At 35.2% G+C, this 20,505-nt stretch overlaps 1 protein-coding gene across 50 annotated transcripts in view; it reads left to right on the top strand.

The window, feature by feature from the left end:
- The window catches only part of PPFIA2 (PTPRF interacting protein alpha 2), a 451,986-nt gene that overhangs the window by 138,154 nt on the left and 293,327 nt on the right, over positions 1–20,505 (top strand). For 8 of the 50 annotated variants that reach the window (XM_070253939.1, XM_014736734.3, XM_070253935.1 and 5 more), the window contains exon 1: positions 4,689–5,118. The exons of 35 other annotated variants lie outside the window; for them this stretch is intronic. In XM_070253939.1, coding sequence (XP_070110040.1) covers positions 5,038–5,118 — 81 coding nt within the window. In that variant the 5' untranslated portion in view covers positions 4,689–5,037. Of the gene's footprint in view, positions 1–4,675; positions 5,119–20,505 lie in introns of those variants that run through there. 7 more of the 50 variants (XM_023631690.2, XM_070253938.1, XM_023631689.2 and 4 more) reach the window with 3 other exon arrangements.

The following is a 20,505-nucleotide window of genomic DNA, read 5'->3' as shown; positions in this document are numbered from 1 at the left end:
GGTAATATATACTTAAATAGCTCCCATATGCCATCCATATGGATTCACTATGATGTATTGCCCATCTGGGCTGCAAATTTCACTCCATCTGGCATGACTTCTAACTGAATGCTTGGGTAGAAAATTCCTTGTTATCCTATAGTGCTATGGTGTAAATTGTAGTAATATCTCTCCATTCTCCTCTCCTCCCCCTCTGCCTCCCCTTTTTTCTTTCCCTTTCTCTCTCTCTCTTTCCTAGTCTTCATCTAGTGTGGCACTTTTCCCTTGAGCATTTATCAGAAACCAACAGAAAATAAGAATCCCTTTTCAGTGTATTCCTTTAATTCCCCAAATTATTATCACTCTAGCAAATTTTTGACCTTTTTATCCAGTACCCAAAAATTCATGAAAGGAAAACTATATTTAATAGCTTGTCTTGATACAGAATATATGTAATACTTATTTGTTAAAAAAAATCATGTTGAAGGGATATAAAAAATATTTGAGCTTAATCTTCCTGACAGGATATGAAATAGTGGGTTCTAAAGTATTTTTTTGAACTTCTTATAAAACCAAGTTGATAACATATATTTCAGAAGGCTTAGGAGTAATTATTCCCAGAGGCAGAAAGCTGTATTAGGTGACTTCTGGGAATCTTCTCTGTAAGTCTATTAAAAACAAGTGTCTGGCTTCAGGACTTTTATTTTACCCATTTTTAAGAAAGTGCAATTTAGTCATCCTTTTACGTTTTCATTTTCAGTTCCTTTCTATAAAATTTCAAGTAGTTGAGAGAGTAGGTATTAAACTTTCTAGAGGTCATATTCTTAATTTATTTCTCTTGGTAAAAGATACATCTTGAGAAATTTTTGGAGGTGGACTGCGTAGCAATTGAAGTGAATATATTATTTATGCTTTGTGCAGTAGATGTTGCCTGGAAACCAATGGCTACTACCACGAACACATTAAATTTTATTTCACATAGTAATATTGTACTATATATTTTTTACTTTTGAGATAATACTTAAAATGGTCTTATCAATCAAAAGCAATCAAACTAAGAATGAAGTTTCTTGACAAGTCAAAATAATCTTCTACAGCTGTCTGGAAAACTAAAGAAAGATGTCAAAATATACTAAACAAAAGCATGAAAATATGACAGTACAATTCATATGTTTATTAAGGACAAGAATGTTCTAATTTGATTTAATTTCATAGAAATAGACGGTCCACCAGATTAAGTCTCTTTACTAATTTAACTTGAGAAAATGTCCGTATATTAAAAAACACATCTGGTACAGTTACCCCTTATTCCCTGAAATGTTGTCAGCCATATTTATCCAGACATTCCATGCCATCTCATATCTTTTCGCTCATTGATCCTTCTCTTCAGAAAGCCTTCAGCCACCTGCTTTTGTCAGGGTCACTCTGATATAACCCTTGAGTTAGGTGCTCAGATGTATTTACTTAATCTCCTTTAGGTTGCCCGTTATTATCACTTACTAAACTGCATTTCAGTTGTCTTGCTAGTTTACTTCTTATTAATTGATATCTCACCCACCGCATTTAAAGTTCCTTGAGGACAGAGACTGTGTCTTTTGTAATTATGACACCAGGGCCTGGAAACAGGACCAGCCCTCTAAAACCACAGTGGCCAAGGCAGGATTCTATATCCTTAGCAGTTTTCAGACCTGTTCACCACCTTCCCTATCGCCACCAGGCAGAGAGGAAAGTTGAGATGTCTCCAAATAGACCTTCAGAACAATGGAATAATGCCATTATCATAAATAGCCTAGGTAGGAAAAAAAATGTTTGGAGAAGAATGTATACTTTGGCAATTTCAACAGCATTTAGAATAGAGCACTGTACTTAAAACAGTTGTATAGAAATACCATTTCTACCTCCTGCATCTTTCAGCATTAATTCATACTACTTTTCTCCCCTCCCCACAAAGGGAATACGAAAAGAAAAAAAGACGTGTATTCTTATTGGTCAAAATGCTTCAGAGTTGCTAGCTAAAATAGTATGATGGTTGATGCAAAGTCAGCAAACATATGAGAATATTCCAGGAATATGTAATATTATACCAGAAATATTTGATTTCTTGGCTCCCCTACAATAATAATAAGAAATATAATGAATTGTCTGGTCTAAAGTATGTCAGAATCAATTTACAGGTAAGCATCAAAGTACGTGGAGGTTATATTTGCACTATAATAATCTATTTGGCAAACAAATTTTTTGTTTAAAACCTGGATTCCCAAGAAGCTTCAGGTTTGTTATTAAGACATTATTTCCACTCACAGCTCTTTGGGGAGCACGAGTTGAGTGTCTCCATTAACCACAGAAGAAGTATGATCCCCAAAGGTATCTCCAAGTGGGAAGAACGAAAAGTTTTTACGCATATCACTGGTTACCACAGCTAGTGAGACTGGATAGTTATTTTATTTGACAATCATATGAATGGGTCTCTTTGGGCTAAGAAATCAGAAAGGAAAAAGATTATTTTGAAAAAGCAAATAGTGTGGTTGCTTAAATAATTATGGAAAAAGAAAACGATTTTTCAAGTTAGTTGCAGTGATAGTTAGATTTATAATTAAAGAGACTGTTTTGGCAAATAACAGGTTATTTATACAGGAGGAAAAACATTTTTTTAAAAAATAATCATTTGTGCTCAAAACACAAAAGGATGGGAGCACGTCAAAGGTAAACAGGAGCCAACCTGAAGGAGCTCCCAGTGACCAAAGCTAGGACAATTTGAGTATCAAAATATATTATACTGGGGGCCTGCCCTGTGGTGCAGCAGTTAAGTTCGCACGTTCTGCTTTGGCGGCCCGGGAGTTAGCCAGTTCTTATCCCGGGTGCAGACATGGCACTGCTTGTCAAGCCATGCTGTGGTAGGCGTCCCACATATAAAGTAGAGGAAGTTGGGCACGGATGTTAGCTCAGGGCCATTCTTTCTCAGCAAAAAGAGGAGGATTGGCAGCAGATGTTAGCTCAGAACTAATCTTCCTGAAATACGTATATATATATATATATAATATTGTATTATAATGCAAAGTATGAAATAAATATATCTGAGTCCATACTGATTTAAATAAATGATCTAAAAAATAATCAGAGAAGAGACAAATCTTCTGTACAGCAGAATTCCATTTAATATCTAGATACTCCCCTATCTGGGAGTCAAAGCTTAATTTCACCCTATCACCTCTTTGAGGGTGTACTAACTTCCAAAGAAGAGAGTATGGAAAGCGAAAAATAGTAACTTTACAGTAGAGAACCTGGCAAACACGATGTTAACCCAGTGATGACGGTTAATGTCACTAGAGATATGTGGCTCTCATGTGCCCCCAGTGTGATGTGATGAGGTAGCTTCACTAATATGATATGATGAGAAGGACACTTCACCTCGGTGGTATTCTCCCCCAAAACCCACAGGCCTAGTCTTATCATCAGGAAAATATCAGACAGTCTATTATGATCATGGAAAACAAGGACAAGTGGAGAAGGTGTCACAGACCAGTGGTACTGGGGAGACATGGAAACTAAGTAAATGTGGAACCCTGGATTAGAGCCTAGAACAGAAAGGGGACATTAATGGAAATACTGGTGAAATCCAAGTAGAGTCTATAGTTTAGTTAATGATTAGTACCAATATCAGGTCCTCAGTTTTGACAAATGTACCATAGTAATGTAAGATGTTAACATTTTGGGAAACTGGGTAAGGGGTATATGATATTATAAATTTGAATCATAACTGGAGAATCAAAAGTATAATGAATAATAATTTAAGTTTTAAGAGCCTATGACCACTATATTCCTTTTATAGCCTTCAAGTTCAAAGCAGGTGGTTCCTGGGTCTTGATTATGTATGTATAACTATGTCATCTTAGATATATTTACAAAGACAACACTTTGGCTTATTTTCCTCTTTGGCCCCTGAAGTCTCCACCTTTGAACCATGTGTAAATGGAACATTTATTTTGACTTCTAGAAAATGTAAAGTAATCTGAATATGATCTTTTATACAGACTAATTTGTGTTATAAGACATAGAGAAATGAACATGCTTTGCAACACAACCTACATGTTTACAATTAATATTTTGGATCTCGAGTCAAAAATCTTCATATGTGTAAAAGATGTTTCATTAACTGTTTTCTATATTTGAGAGTTTTTTAAAAAAACATATTCATTGTACTTTTTTAGGCATTGATTGTGAAACAATGATTTTTTTAGTTAAGATGGAGAAAGAAGAACAATGATGATGCTCATATCATAGTGTTCTTAGGAATTAGGGAAAGGAGAAATATTTGGTATATTTTATTTGGTAATATTCCTAATATTATACAGCCTTACTGAATTGTATGCCTTGTGCCTCAATGTCCTAGCCAGCTATAATAGGCTTTGATCTATAAATTAGAAAAGAACTCTTTACTTTAAAAAACAAGGGCTTTGTAAAAAAATTTAAAATCTTCTTGAAAAGACTGGGAGTAACAAAGAGACTTGGAAACATACAGAAATAGGAGTGCTGGAGCAATAATTTGTTACTACATAGCAGCTTTAAACGGTATATGAACCATGCTTCAGGTTAGTCAGAAGAGGTCCTCTGAATTACACTGTGCACGCTTCCCTGAAATGAAACTGTATGTTATTGGTTAACCAGGATGTTTAGCATAATCACTCTGCTAGACTGTGGTGGAGGGAGGTGATTATCACTGAGAACAGATGGGCAGGTCCACAGCACTGCCAGATTCTGCACAAGCTCCATTTATTGTTGGTTCTTGCTTTTTTCCTTATGTGTTTTAAAATTCTTTTTTAACATTGTACCTTCTAACGAACTGGCTGCACAAAAGGTCGGTGGCTGATGACCTTTCAGCTGAGATTTCAAACGTAGGAGAAAGATTCAAAATGCTGTCACTGTGTATCTAAGGAGGATGGGGCAGGTTGCATTTTCCCCTCTAGCCTCCCTCAGTGCGTGCACGGATTTATCTGTACGCTAAGCTCTCTGCTCTGCATCTGTAGCTCCTTGTGGATTATATTGTCTCTGTGATCAGAAATGATTTTCTCGGATATGAACACCGTTTCTGGCTCCCCCAAAGTGCATCCTCCAAATGGGACCCGGTTTTACACTTTTCAAGTAAGTGTGCTTTAAATGGCTTCAGTACTTAGGAAGTTAATATATGGTCAAACTTTTAATAAAGGGAAATATAAGGAAAGGAAAATCGCAAAGTGTGAAAGTATTAAAGAGGATGTAAGAAATGCATAGTGGGCATGTCAGTTTAATCTATTTTTTAAATATGGAAATAAGACGGCATTAGGAGTCTACGTGAATTCAAGCAAGATAATAGTGAGCACTTACTTTTCACAGGGATTTTAAGATTTACCTCAGTATCATCTTTGAGGGTTTATGACATGTATCTCTTGGTGTTATTTATGGCTATAATATTGTGAACATTATGGAGTTACTTCCATTATATTTCACCCAGAGAGCGTAGAATTAAAAGACATTTTGTGGAACTTTGCAAACTATGTCCTCTGGGCTTAAAAAAATGTTTTGTATTTCATATACATAGCTTAACACAATTCCTTTTATTTAATTTGATTATGTGTGCAGTATACAAGCGATCAATAATACAGGAGGCTTAAGTACCATGTTTAGTATTCTTTTCAATTTGAGGTAAAGTAGAAACTCATTAAGATGGAAGATTTTCTGTGTTATCAAAAAGTCAAAATGATTTATAATATAAATGTAAATGTGAAGTGCAAAGCTGTTACCTGCTAATTGTATTTCAATTGCCTATGAATAAATCAACCATCAATCTAGAAAATGGTTAAGTCTAAACTAAATCAGGGTCTACCTCATTTTTATCCTTAAATTGCATCTTTCAGTACTAAGGTTTACTTTCTAATTCAGTCACATCATCATTACGTGAAAAGGGAAAATGAACCTCTTCTCTCTGTATATTTTACATTATGGGAATATAAACTGCCTGGCATTTAATTATTTTAGCTATATAGTTATAATGTTCTGAAAAAAATAAAGACCTAGAGAATTAATATAGTAGAGGCATTCAGAATTATTTTAAAAAGGGGCTCTGAATAAATGCACATCTGATTTATTAAAGCCTCTTGCCTTTGCAAACTATAAGCAGTAGATATAATTTCTCTCTCTCCCCTTTTTATACTTCTATTTTTAATCCTGCCGCCTCTCTTGCTTTACACTGATGTCTACTGATAGTGCAAGTCTGTGCTGTTACAGAATATATTCGCTTCCCAGTGGCGATCTGCTTTTTGTGGCAGTGACTCAAAATGCAAGTGCCCTGGGGCTGCTCTACAGAATTATTACTTTTTTTTTTTCCTCCATGCACTGAGATATAAACTGTCTTTACAATATCCTGTAGCTGGCTCTCTGGGGCCGCTTTTGACATTAGGTATTCTACTTCAGTCTCTTAAAGTTTAAGGGTCAGTAAATCCCATACGCTCGGTCATGACATAGGCTTTTTACAATTCCTTTAGTAAAGATCTTGCTGACACCTTTCTTGGTAGGTGATTTTCTTTGAAAATACATTGGAATGATTTTTAACAGTTCATTTTTTGGTTGATGTTATAACAATTCATTTAAAAACTCTAATATTTCAGGTAAAATGGAAATGGCAAAAATGAACTCTATTCTCCTACATTTTTAATCTCATAAAATGATATTTCATCTTGACATTTATGATAACAATGTGTATTTAACTTTTGGTTGCTATTTTTTGTTTTTGTTTTTGGTGGAAGAGAAGGAAGAAAGAAAGATGGTTTTTAAAGCATGGTCGTAAAGCTTTATAAAAGTTGACTCTGCTTTTATTTTCAAAGGGCAGAATTAAACATAATTATTTTTCTTATTTATGTACATTAACCTATTGTAAGGCAATGTGTTTTCTTGGGTTGAAATACTGTTATGAGAAATGAGATGCTGTAAATGTAACAGACCCTTTCTCAAAAAAATGTGTCTTGTGAAAATGATTAGTTAAATTTTCAAAAGTGGTTCTCATTATAGAATGGCATAAATGCATTTCTGAAATGATTCCACATCAAGGAGTTGAGATTTTAATGCTCACTTTCTTAAAATTATTCTAGCACCAGTTAACATATGCAAAAATATTTAAGATAGCTTAGCATGAATAATACTGAATTTCAGTTCCATCTTCTCATTAAATGTTCAAGCTATCCTGCCATTTTTGCTGAAATTGTACATTATCAAATTTTAAGAGTAAGATTTAGAATGTATGTAACCTGAACAGTTCAAAGGTAAAAAGGGAACAAAAGTGGATGTTCCAATTACAAGACTTTTGTTTTCATTGCATTTTAATTTAGCTAAATAAATTCATACTTCTACACACACAAGCAAATACTGTTTCTGTATAGATTATCTAACACTTATTCTTATGTGTGAGATCTCACTTCTGTGTTACTATGAATATATTTGTATCTGCATTTTTCTATTCAAAGGTGCCTGGACTCTGGAAGATGCCAACACCCAATTTGCACTGTATGTTTAACCAATCACTTGTCACCAAAAATTGAGTTCTTGAGTGTAGTTGCCTAAAATGCCCTTTGACTGACAAAAAATAAGATTAAATGCTACTATAGGAAAAGATTAATTATAATATTTGGATTAGAACGGTGAACATATGAGGCTCAAATATACACAAATAGGAAACCTACTTTAAAACAAAATTAAATGGATATACATGTGAATATATGATATATATATATATATATATATGAATGCAGTAAATTCTCCTTAATTTTATGTCTATAGAAATGATATCCCAACATGATTTTACATTTAACTCTATTTTTGCAAATAAAACCATCTATATGTTTTACTAAGCCTCTAGATTGGCTAATCATAACTTAATGTGTTAATCCTTTCTGAGGTGTTGGTGGCCAAGTTGCTATCCCTCATTTCATAGAGATTAAATAGCTTCACCTAGTGGTTTTCAAACTGTGTCTGCACAGCCCAAAGGTTTCATGGGAGTTTGTCTGTAGTTGCTAGAGACTGTAGAGAAGAGGAACGTGCTCTTGAGGTCTTAATAATTTCTTATTCTGCATTTACCTCTTTCATTCATTGGAGTTCCACGCAAGCTTTCATGAGCAACAACATTAACAAAGGTTGTGCTACTATCAAAAGCAAAACAAAAGGAAGTTGGCAAACCACTTCCTCAAACCAAAGGAATTCATTTCTGACAGAAGAGATTTTCTCCATTGAACCCACAGAGGCATTATTTCTATTTAGAATACATTTCTTTGCTATTTAATCCTGGCATTAATAACATTAGCTACCAGGAATGTGTGTAAAAGTGGCTTGACTCTTGTCCGCTGGTACCCACTGAAAACAAGAGAAAGCTTTCATTACAAAGTGTGGAAACATCATAATCTGCCATTTCCATGTTTAAAATACTTCCTGTAACCCCTGTCCTTAAAGGAGAAAGTTCATCTCCCTAGCTTGTCATAGAAAGCCTTTCGTGGTCTAGAGCTCATGCAACACACTGCTTTACTTGATTTTCCGGAAAGTTATCTGTATGCTTCTGTTGTCTTTGCCTCCTCACTGAAGCTGCCCATTGGAACATTGTTTTTAAAGACTCATCTCAAATGCCACCTCCCCTGGGAAGGCTTCACTCATTTACCTCATTCCTGCATGCTGTATGAAGGGAATTTCTTTGATCCTTTGCCTGCTTATACAACTATAGAAGCACTTACTATGTTTTGTTTTAATCCCTAAGAACATTTTATCAATGTGTGCCCCTAGCACATGAATAATGCTAACATCTCTGTTTCATAAGCTTCATATATTTGAAGGTAAATGATTAAAGTATAAAAACTCAACAGGATAAGCAACAAATTATTCTTTTAACTATATAAGCAGTTGGTGAGGCATAACAATATAGAATTAGAGAAAACATCTAAAAATATATAAGGGTAAATTTGTTTAATACTAAGCCTTTGTGTACCTCTATTAGATTCTTCAAAATAGTTAACAGTTAACCTGAGTGATCTAGGAAAAGGTTTAATTTTGTTGTTGTTAAGATATATTTCTATGTTAGCTAGACAAAACCTTTTTGAGACTTTTTTCTTTATACCTTTTTACTCTTTCTTATTAATTGGGACTTTTTCATATTTTATCAAAAGAACTTTAAAATTTAATTAATACACATTTTCCCATTTAGCAGATATGATTAATACTTGAAATATGTAGAAGACTAGTAGGAAGCTGGAAATCTCAATTGCGTGAAGAATTTCATTCAAAAAATATTACTGATAATTAGTATGGGGCACCATATCTTTGTGATCAAATGAGGTTGCGATAATTCTGGGTTTTCAACTAATAACTCCATTTTTTATATTCTATCATTTTGGTACTGCCAGGAGTTCACCATTATTTTTCTATTATTCGGGGAACATTATAACTTCTCACTGTTGATAATTTTAAAATGTGTTGGAAATATCTATCAGAATGTTTGTCGCATGTTATGTATTAAAAAAGAAAAAATAATGAAGGCAAAGTAGGCCTATGGAGATGATAAGAAAGACAGACCCCTTGGCTACTGGGTTACATGGTAATATAGGCAGATGTTCACAGCTAAAGGAGAAAATTGAGGGTTTTCTCTGTCGCCCAGTTGTATGCAGTCCTGATCATGAGTGGTAGAGATAAGACAACAGGTGTTTCAATCAGGTGGACCAACATGCTCAAAGCTACTTACCCGTGTCTGGGAAAGGCAGAGTTTAACACAACTGGGACATAAGCTGGAGTTAGGAAATGGCTAAAAGTAAAAGTAAAGAATATAAAGATAGGTTTGAATATAAAGTCCAGATCCTCAGGATCTTGAATTTGATATTTAAAGAGTTTCAGTGAGCAGTGACTGGCTCGGATTTGCTGTTTAGTTAAAATATTGGATTATACTTTGGGTGGGTGATGGCACTGGAGCACAGAGAACTATTTAGTAGCTTTCCAAAAATCCAGGTGAATTGTCGTGATTTCCCTCCTTTACGGAGGAAAAAACTGATGCTCGCAAGAGGTGCCCATATAGTTGTTGATAATGCAGAGAGTAATTAATGTAAGTTCTGTCTGAATCCAGGGTTATGGAACCCAAAAGGCCACACTCTTTCCCTTACGTTCTGCTGCCTAAAGTGTTGATGATAAAATACCGAAGCGAAAAGTATTCCAAGCGACATAATCTCTAACCCTGTTGATCAATTAATTCAGAAACTTAGGGAAATTTAACTCAACTACTTCAAAACATTGTACTTCAGCCTCAATGGGTTTTAAACGTAGGGCTTTCATTTAGTTACATCTCCTCATCTAATCCCTGTTGACACAGTTTTCTCCTAGTTGGAAATATGTTTTTATAGTAATCAAATTGCCAACCAATATACATCCCGGAATTGTACTGAAAGACAAAAAGGGAAATCGAGGGGAAATAAGTCTTTCCTAAATACGCACGTTTGTTAATTTAAGAATGTTCTACACCAGTAAGATTAACCATAGAAATCAATGCATAGCCCCTGGGCTTCCACAGAGGAAATCATAACTCTTCCCTTTGCAGAGGTTCCTGCCTAATAGAAATCTGCTAGACCATGCGTTCTGTGAGGACACACACTGTGTCCTTTTCATTGTTAAGTCGCTACCACCAATGGAGTTGTCTGGCACACAGTCAGGATTAGTGAATAGGTGCTGAATTGAATTACAGATTGAAAAGAAGAATGTGTTCTGATTTAGAATGACCACCTATAGGAAGAGGTAAATGTTTCTAAGATTTCCAGGCTGGAGTCTCACTTATACCTAGCTAAAATAGCTCTATATTCCAGGTGTCACCTGGAGAGGGAAATTGGAAGTAGGGACATGAATTAGGAGGCTCTTGAGATAAAGCATTTAATGCACTGAGCTCAGTGCCTGCTCGTTACTAAGAGCTCAATAAGCAGCAGCAGCCCCAGACAAGGTCTGCTAGAGGTGGCAAAGATAGGAGCTAAGAGAAGTTACGGACAAGGGAATAGTTGTTAAGAGAGAGATTCAAAAGAATTTATTAACTTACTGAATATAGGAGACAAGAAAGGAAAAGGCAAGGTTACTTCCAAAGTTTCTAGTGAGGGAGAGAGAAATATGGAGGAGGAGCAGCTTTGGAAAACAATACATTGAGTTCAGTTTTGGACAGATTGAGGAGACAGCTGGAAACACAGGTTTGGCTCTCAGGAGAGAGATCTGTCTGAGTAGTAGATGCAGATATGGGAAGCATTTGCTTACAGGGTAGGGAGAGCCACAGAAGCAGATAGAATGATCTTGGCAAATAATGAGGAAAAGGGGTTAGTGGGGTGGGGCATGAAATCTTTGAACACATTGAGTTACCCAGAATTATCATTCTGAGCATGTGTCCTTGGTTTATTTTGCAAATACATTTTGGAAGCCTTTTCCTTATCACCCCTCCTTGAATATCACCCCTGAACCTAACTCCAGTCAGATGCTCCTGTCTCTTTATGTGGGTGTTTCCTTTGTTTGTAAATCCATTTTGGAAGCTCATACTCTCTTTCATCCTCCTCCTTGAATATCATCCCTGAACCTTAATTCAAGTTAAATCCTCCCATCTTTACACCTCCATAATGTAATTAATGTATGTCTATTGTATTTTTTGTTATACTAGATTTAGTTTTTCACTTATCTCTCTTCACCACTAGTCTGTGAACTCTTGAAAGCATGAAATTTATTTTACTTAACTATTCATATTTGTTTATTGACACTTAGCCTATTGCCTGTCATATAGTTGTGTGCTTTTTGAATAAATGAATGAATTCATGTGTGAATTGGAGAATGCCTAAAATTAATTCTCTTGTATTAATTTGTGAGATCATTCTACACACCTTATCGAGTATACTCATTATACCAGACTGTAACAATGGTGAGCCAAACACCTGATTTCTGTACTCACAAGTCTTACAGTCGCCTTGAGGAAAATTATCATCAAGTCATAACAGCAAGTTATTTGGTTCTCTAGAACAGATAGACAAAAATGCTTTGACTTTAAAGGTACATATAGATATTCTTAAACTTGGGTAATTTCGATTAAATAATTCTATTTCCAAACTCACTTTTAATTATAATTCACACTTAGTTTTTCCAGTTACCCTATTGTTTTTTTCTTTTATGTTTTCAAAACATTTTACAAGTAATAAGGATTATTCTCAAAAAATAAAATTGCATAATAGTTAAGAGCTTGCCCTTTGCAATTAAACACATGATTCAAAATTGTGTTCCACCATTTACTAGAGTTTGGCTATGACCAAGTGAAATTATTTCTCTCTATTCACTTTCCTTGACTATTGGGAAAGAATAAGAGTATGTCATGAAGTTATTATGAATGCTAAATGGGTTATTTAAGAAATCATGTTATAAAGTATTTACTTCCAATAAAAATGGTGCTCAATCAAGATTAGCTATTATTTTAATGATTTATGTACTTTCTAAATAATAGCATAATTTATTCCACAAATGATCTTTTCCTTTTTGGTTATTTTAAATTTAGAAAAATTTAATGCTAAAAGAACATATTCATCACTTTAATTACTTCACTTTAAATACTTCATATGTAAGTTAAGGGAACTTATTAAAAGATATTTAATTAACTTTTCAAGTCCTTAATTTTATATAAAATAATTTTGTGCTGTACAATATAAGCTTTCAGGACATTAAGTATCCTTTTCATGGTGTACTTCTATTCCTCTTATAAATACATTTTTTGTATTTTTAAATTGTCTTTTGTAAATTCATTTTGAAGTTTACCTTGTATCTTCATTATGACTTTTATTATCATCTCAAAGTTTACACATATACAAATGCAAATTTAAAATCACCAGTTTGTGAAATTAGCTAATTCATATATAAATCAAAATATCTACAAATTAAAAGAGAGCAGCTCAGTTTTTATACTGGATGCTCTGTACAATGTGTAAAGATTAAAAGTAGTTTACATTACTGAGAGCCAACAAGACTCAATGCTGTTATTGGCAGCAGAACTGTCAGAGAATTACTGGGCATCTCAAAAACGATTAGACATTGTAACAATGCTAAAGAGTGTGTAACATTTTTAAAGAATATCAGAAAATATATTTGAAGTTCTATTACAAAGCAGAAGTTAGCAAGATGGAAAACTGCACAATGTCATTAGGAAGAAATGAATATAACCTAACTTTTGTAGCTTAAATATTCACAATTTTAATTATGTTGGTGAAAAAATTACAGAAGATTCATAGAAAACATTATACTTAGTTGTTTTCTAGCAAATAAAATCGTTTCAAAAGTAATAGCTCTGAACTGCAATTTCATGTTACGTGACTATACAGTGCACCGTTTCCCTTTATCCTGTATTTTTGTCTTTCTTATTTAGCACATCACAGATCTGCTCTTCATCTTTGAAACTACATTAGGCCCATAGGAACCACAGGTGTGTTTTGATTCATGTTACAAAGAAGGTAAAAAGAGAAGCCTTCTTTGAAATATTAAAAGATGCAAGCTATCATAAATATAATATTATAAATTCACTATATTTGAAGAATTATACTTTATCATTGTCTAACTGTGTTAGGTGTTTTAATACTATTTTGTTTAGATAAAATATTTAATACATAAAGAATCAAATGTTTTTCCTTTCAGTGAGGAACATTGGCCCTGAGCTGACACTCATGCCCATCTTCCTCTATTTTGTATGTGTGAGGCTGCCACAGCGTGGCTTGATGAGTGGTGTGTAAGTCTGTGCCAGGGATACAAATCTGCAAACCCCGGGCTGCCCAAGAGGAGTGCATGAACTTAACCGCTACACCACCAGGCTAGCCCCCAAAATCAAATCTTTAACAATAACATAATACAGTTCAAATATTTGCATACACATTTTTTTCCTTAAGGAAACACTTATTAAGACTTTGCTTTAGATGTGATATATATTTTCAAGGAGCAATTGTTGCAATACATAATAAGTCAAAATAAATATAGTAGAAAATCATGCAAAATACAGTGGTATTGTGCTAAAAAAAATCAGTTAATTCCAAATGCATCAATGAGAAAGACTTCAAGAAAGAACATTACTTTAGAAAAATATAGTAAGGAACTTCAAAATAACTCTGTAACATAAACATAAGTGAAAAAAATTATTTCTTCAACCCAACTATGCCAGCCACATTCTCTGACTGCCCATATGGGGCCGTGACCTGCAGGACCATTCCGGACAGAGCTCCACTCTGTCTTTTCCTGGGCTTAGACGTTCCCTAGAGTTTTAGTTTCTTGTATCTTCTTGCAGCTTCCAAACATACTATGGATCTCAGGCCTCCGTATCTTTAGTTATGCTGTTCCCTGTGCCCATGATGAGTGATGCCCGGGTAGACATGCTCATTCACTACAGCCTTTTGGTGATGCTGATCATGAAGAGGAAATACTTCTCCTTCAGCTAAGAGGCTCGCATGAACAGGCTGGTGCCTGAACCAGCATGGTGTTCTGGAAAGGGCGGTAACTGATTTGTTGTACTAAATCTTAAACGTTCCTTCTTTAAAAAACAATTCTGTTAGATTCTTACCTATCAAGAAAGGAAATGCATATTTCCTTTGGCCCTAAGCATGTTTATTGATAGAGGGCAGAGAAAGCAGGAGAAATCAAGAAGAGTGAGGTGAAGGGAGCGCTGAAACGTTAGCCTTGGAAGGAAGAACGCTTCATCTTCTAACAGAAAAGGTGAAGCAGAGATGAGTGAGAACAGAGTAGGAAACTGGATGAAGAGGAAGAATGCTGAGGTGGTTCACATCCAATGGCTTTGTCCTAATCAGTTTACCTACAGTGGATGGGATAGTTATTCCATGCTGTAGCAGAGTGCAAAAGGTTGGAAATAATGACTGTGTTGAGGATAGTAGATATCAAGTAGCAATGAGTCAATCTGGGATTGGAAGCATAGGTTTGTAGCAGTCTTAATAAGTGAATTTCTGTGTTAATCTCCCTAAATGGAAATTGGAATAGGGGTAAATATCGGCAGACACAGCAAAATATCGAGGAAGCAAGGAAGTCTAAATGCTGTGAGGTTAGTGTTAAACTGACTGAACATGGTTCAGTCTTTAGGTAATGAACATAGGAAGTAGCATTTTTGATTGAAATTATATTTCACTGTTTAAAAAGAAAAAAAAGAGAAACTCACTGGAAAATTATGCTTTGCTTAATGCTTCTATAATACCATGTTATAGACATAAATTCCAAGAAAACGTATTTTATTTAATAGTGATTCCCAGAACATTACATCATACCTGGCACATAGTAAACTCTCCAAAAATATATGTGAAATAAATAGGTGTTCTTTACTAATATTAATCTGAAGATTTTTTTAACCTTATAAAATATTGCAACAGAAATAAAGTTAACATATTTTGCACTATTAGGTCATTCTCAAGTTTATTTTAATCTTTTGCCTATATCTAATAATAAAGATTAAATAACAGTACAAAACATGTATTTAGGGAAATATGAGCAGATCAAACATTGTAGATAATGAAAGGGTGATAGTCAAAACTCTTTATAAGCTAAACAAAAGATAAGAGAGTTTCTGCCTTTGTGGGGACAGGTCAACATACAGTCATACATTTAAAATGCCACAGACTAGATTATGTCTAGAAAATTATCCTGACTTTTCACATTACATTAATTTAATTTCATTTAAGATAGCCAGTTAGGGTACCACATTTTCAAAATAATATAGAGGAATCTTTAATATGGAATGCAGCAAACATAGTTTATTAAATTAAAAATAGATCTTGAGAAGAAAAGATAAAGAAAATTGTGGACATTATGTAGCCCAGAGAAAACAGTATGGGAGAGAAACCCAATCTCTTCCACTCAAAAGAAGGATTCTTTTGATTTGCATACACTATAATTATTCACCATATGTGGTGAGAAACCTGCAGGAATACATAAGTCTGAATAAAAACAGGGAGGTTTCAGTTGGATATGGAAAATGAGTCTATGACTATTGGAGTGATAAATCACTGCAGTGGGCAGCCACCAAAGATATCTCTATGGCATCTCTGTTTTGGGGATCATCGAGAGGAGGCAGGGTTCAAAATGCAAGGAGCAGGAGAGGTAGATTTGAGTCTCAGATCTGCAACTTGAAACATGTGAGTATGCAAAAATTATTGAATTTTACTGAGATTCAATTTCTTCATTTTTAAGTAAAGAGAATAGTAGATACATTTCTCAGGGTTGCTATGGGAAAATACATTTGGAAGCATTTCATATATTTGAAAATAGTTCAGTGAAGGATCTTCATAAAAAAGAGAGGGGCCGGCCCGGTGGCACAGCGGTTAAGTGCGCACGTTCCACTTCTCGGCGGCCCGGGGTTTGCCAGTTCAGATCCTGGGTGCAGACATGGCACTGCTTGGCACATCATGCTGTGGTAGGCGTCCCACATATAAAGTGGATGAAGATGGGCATGGATGTTAGCTCAGGGCCAGGCTTCCTCAGCGAAAAAAAAAAAAAAGAGGAGGACTGGCAGTAGTTAGCTCAGGGCTAATCTTCCTCAAAAAAAAAAAAAAAAAGAGAGAAACTGATTATAGGTATATTCATCAAAAATAAAAAGTAATAGGTTGTTATGGGAGATACAAACAAAACCAAAAGATTCAGGATTTTATTGACCCATGCAGCCTACTTTGTGCTAGATTCTGTTCTAGGCACTGGATAAATAGCTGTGAGCAAGTGAAACACAAAACTTGTATTCTCGTGCAATGAAACACAGGATAAAATAGATAGGACAATGTGTAATATGCTGGATGGTGATAAGTGCTGAGAGGATCATAGAAAGTGGATAAGGAGTATTGGGGTATACAGTGTAAATGGTGTGGGCGGGGAAGCTGACAAGCAGAAGAGGACATGTGAGTGAAGACCTGGGGACTCAGAGCGGCCTTACATCACAGCGTCATCACCGGAGAGGTTCACTCTAGCTGTGTCCCTCTACTCGGGATTTACACTCAAGAGAAAGAAAGTCTGGTTGGTCCAACCTGGACCTCATTTAATGATAAATGTACGTCATCTGCTTGTCTTTTGCCTGGCTTTTCCAACCTCTGTGCCAACGCTTTTCCACTTGGTATAATGAGGTACATAACAGACAGACTATGGTGCTCAACAAGATTTTAGACTTCCTTTAAGACATAAGAAAGTGTCCATTACATCTCTATATTCCTCACTACTGTAGAACTTCCTTTCTGTGCCATGCTTTTCCACTTTCTACTTCTTTGCCCCAAAATATCACTCATTCTTTAGAGTCCAGTGTAATAGGTATCTTTTGTGAATGTGTCATAGTCCCAGTTACGTTCACTCTCCTCATCGTTGAGATCTTATAAAATGTTGTGCTTACCTCTATTGTAGTAAGTAAAACAAATCTAATTTAAGTATGTATCTCTGATTCCCCATTATACTATGTGTTCCTTAAGGACAATGTATATTTGTTAGGTCAACGAACTGTGAGCTCTCGTTAAGTGTCTGAATAAAGAATACCTGTGATTATCCCAGAGGTCACAAAATGCATATGTACCCAGCTTTATCTTGAGAACATGTTGATTAAGCTTGACATCGTGACTGTAAAATATGAATTATCCGACAGAAGGTAGTTGATCAGCCTCATTATTGCTTGTGCGTGTGTGTGTGATTGTTAATGTTGTTTTCTTTATTTGGTGGAGAGAAGTTATAATTAAGGAAATAATTTAGTTTTGTAAGGATTTTAAAATACAAAAATTAAAAATATTCCTAAATTTTAAATAAATATGTTTATTCAGATTTCATGTCCACTAAGTGGTATCAAGATCTATGCACTTCATGTGAATTCTCTATAAAACTTACATGTTCCATTTCAATCTGTTTGATGCTCTACGTTAAGAGACTGTACAAATCAGCTACAACTTCTTTTTTTTATTAAAGATTGACACCTGGGCTAACAACTGTTGCCAATCTGTTTTTTTTTTTTTAAGGATTGGCACCTGGGCTAACAACTGATGCCAATCTTTTTTTTTTTTTTCTGCTTTATCTCCCCAAACCCCCCCGTACACAGTTGTATATCTTAGTTGCAGGTCCTTCTAGCTGTGGGATGTGGGACGCCACCTCAACGTTGCCTGATGAGCGGTGCCATGTCCGTGCCCAGGATACGAACCCTGGGCCGCTGCAGTGGAGGGCGCGAACTTAACCACTCGGCCACGGAGCCGGCCACCAACTTTCTTTCAATATCTAATATTTTTTCTAAAGTTATCAGTATGGAATACTAAATCCTTATTAGTCTGTAATGACATAGAATAGCAGTTTGAAGTCAGACAAACCTGAGTGTTAATCAGTCTCTGCTACTCACTAGACGGGCGATATAATCTCTCTCACTTCACTTTTTTCATCAGTAAAATGGAGTTGATACTGGTATCAACCTCAAAGCCCTGTTCTCAAGGTCAAGTGAGGTGCTCCTCAGGGGCTCAACATGCTCAAATGCAGGACAGGTGTATCTACTGCATTATTTTATTCATCCTATTATTGAAGTATCAAATATTTGAATGAAATACTTTGTTTCTCTAGACTACAGTTACTTCCTACTGTCAATGCATGTTGTCTCTGGGAATTGAAATTGGGCTTTCAGATTTTATGTTATTGACTACACTTCATTTTATCCCTCCTCTCTCATGCATCAGAATCAAAGATCCTTAAAATTATTATAGGGATTCTCAAACTTCAGAATAAATAATAATCCAAAAATGTAGGCTACCATGTGCCACCCTTAGAGACAATTCAGAAAATCTTGGAAGAGCCAAGAAATCTTCATTTTTAAAGAAAATTCCAGGTGATGTCTATGCAGAAATATCACAAACTGGGAAACTGTGGACAGAAGACCGAGTGTTTTTAGTGCTATAAAAGGTACTTTCTATTTGAAGACTAACTGGTGAGTAGAAGGTTAAATATCTAGAAGGCCTTCCTGTAGTAATAAATATTCTATTGGAGAGAGACATGATTTTGATTTGTTGTTAGGAAGTCATTTAGTTATTTCTTTTATGAGTCAGTTTTGAACTCCAATTGATGTGTGAATTGTGAGGCTTCCAAACTACCTCTTTGCACCCAAATAAGCTAATTAAATTGAGGACCAGCCCTCAGAGATGATGACCTTTAGCTTATCCTCCTTTAGGGCATATGTTTGTCACGGAACTTCCAAATTCAGACTTAATATATTAGCATGTCAAGAATGATGTTCATCTGTTGTTAATTAATGATTTATCTGTCACCCAGAAACTGGGTAAAACGAAACAAAACCTTTAAATTATCCACTCCAGTAAATGTGACCAGTTTCGTTTTTACAATTCTGATTTCAAATTAGAGCTTGATTAAAATAATAAGTGTTGATTAGAAAAGGAGTGTTATGTGGTTGCTATTCCCGGTCTACACAATTCTCAAATATCAAGAATAATCCCTCTTGTAGGGGCTGGCCCCATAGCTGAGTGGTTAAGTTCGCGCTCTCCACTGCAGGAGGCCCAGTGTTTCCTTGGTTCGAATCCTGGGCGCGGACATGGCACTGCTCATCAAACCACGCTGAGGCAGCGTCCCACATGCCACAACTAGAAGGACCCACAATGAAGAATATACACTATGTACTGGGGGGCTTTGGGGAGAAAAAGGAAAAAAATAAAATCTTAAAAAAAAAAAGAAGAATCCCTCTTGTGTATTTGATCATTATCTTTATGCCTTCAGCTGAATCTCAAGGTAGTGTAGTGTCACTTTGCGTTCATAAAATATCTGTCCTTATGTCAAGACATATTTGAAGTTCAAAAGCATGACAAGTTCATAAGAAAATTGTAATTTAAAACAGTCATGAAGAAAGCACTAGTTTATGATTGGTTGTAAGTTCACTAATAGCTTGTCTCAAGATTTTTTTTAATTTAGCTTTAATGAGAAGAAAATTGGCAATCATTCCAATATTGCAAAATCAGCATCATTATTAAATATATTTCACCTATTATCAAAAAAATACTTTGAAGTATCTGAATTACTAGCATTATTCGTGTCTCCGGCTCCTGCGCTTTGTGCTATATTTAAGAGGCCCAGTAGTCACTCTGCAGCTATTTTTAAGATCTAGCAGGATCAGCCCAGAACAGACAATATTTTTGGAGACATGATGGCATGGTTGAAAGAGTGTAAGGTTAGGAATCAGATCAACATGTATCCTACCACGTACTACCTGTATGACTTTGGACAAGTTAACTACCCTGAATTTTGGTTCTCTCACTATAAAATGAAAATAATAAAACCTATCTCACAGGAATTTTATGAAGATTAGAAATGGGTAAACTACCAAGTCCCTCGTAGGCTTTTATAATAAAGATGATGATGATAATAATAAAAAAATAATAATATTAATAATAACTGATTTGGTTCTAACCTCCAGAATAACCGCCAGTGATCCTGATCTCCTGAAGTTCACGCCTCTGTGTAGACCCCCCTTTATTAAAT

Source organism: Equus caballus, chromosome 28 (genome assembly GCF_041296265.1).
Source record: "Equus caballus isolate H_3958 breed thoroughbred chromosome 28, TB-T2T, whole genome shotgun sequence".
In the NCBI taxonomy this organism is placed as follows: Eukaryota; Metazoa; Chordata; class Mammalia; order Perissodactyla; family Equidae; genus Equus; species Equus caballus.
The sequence above is the reverse complement of the archived record's forward strand: the minus strand, read 5'-3'. Positions and strand labels throughout refer to the sequence as shown.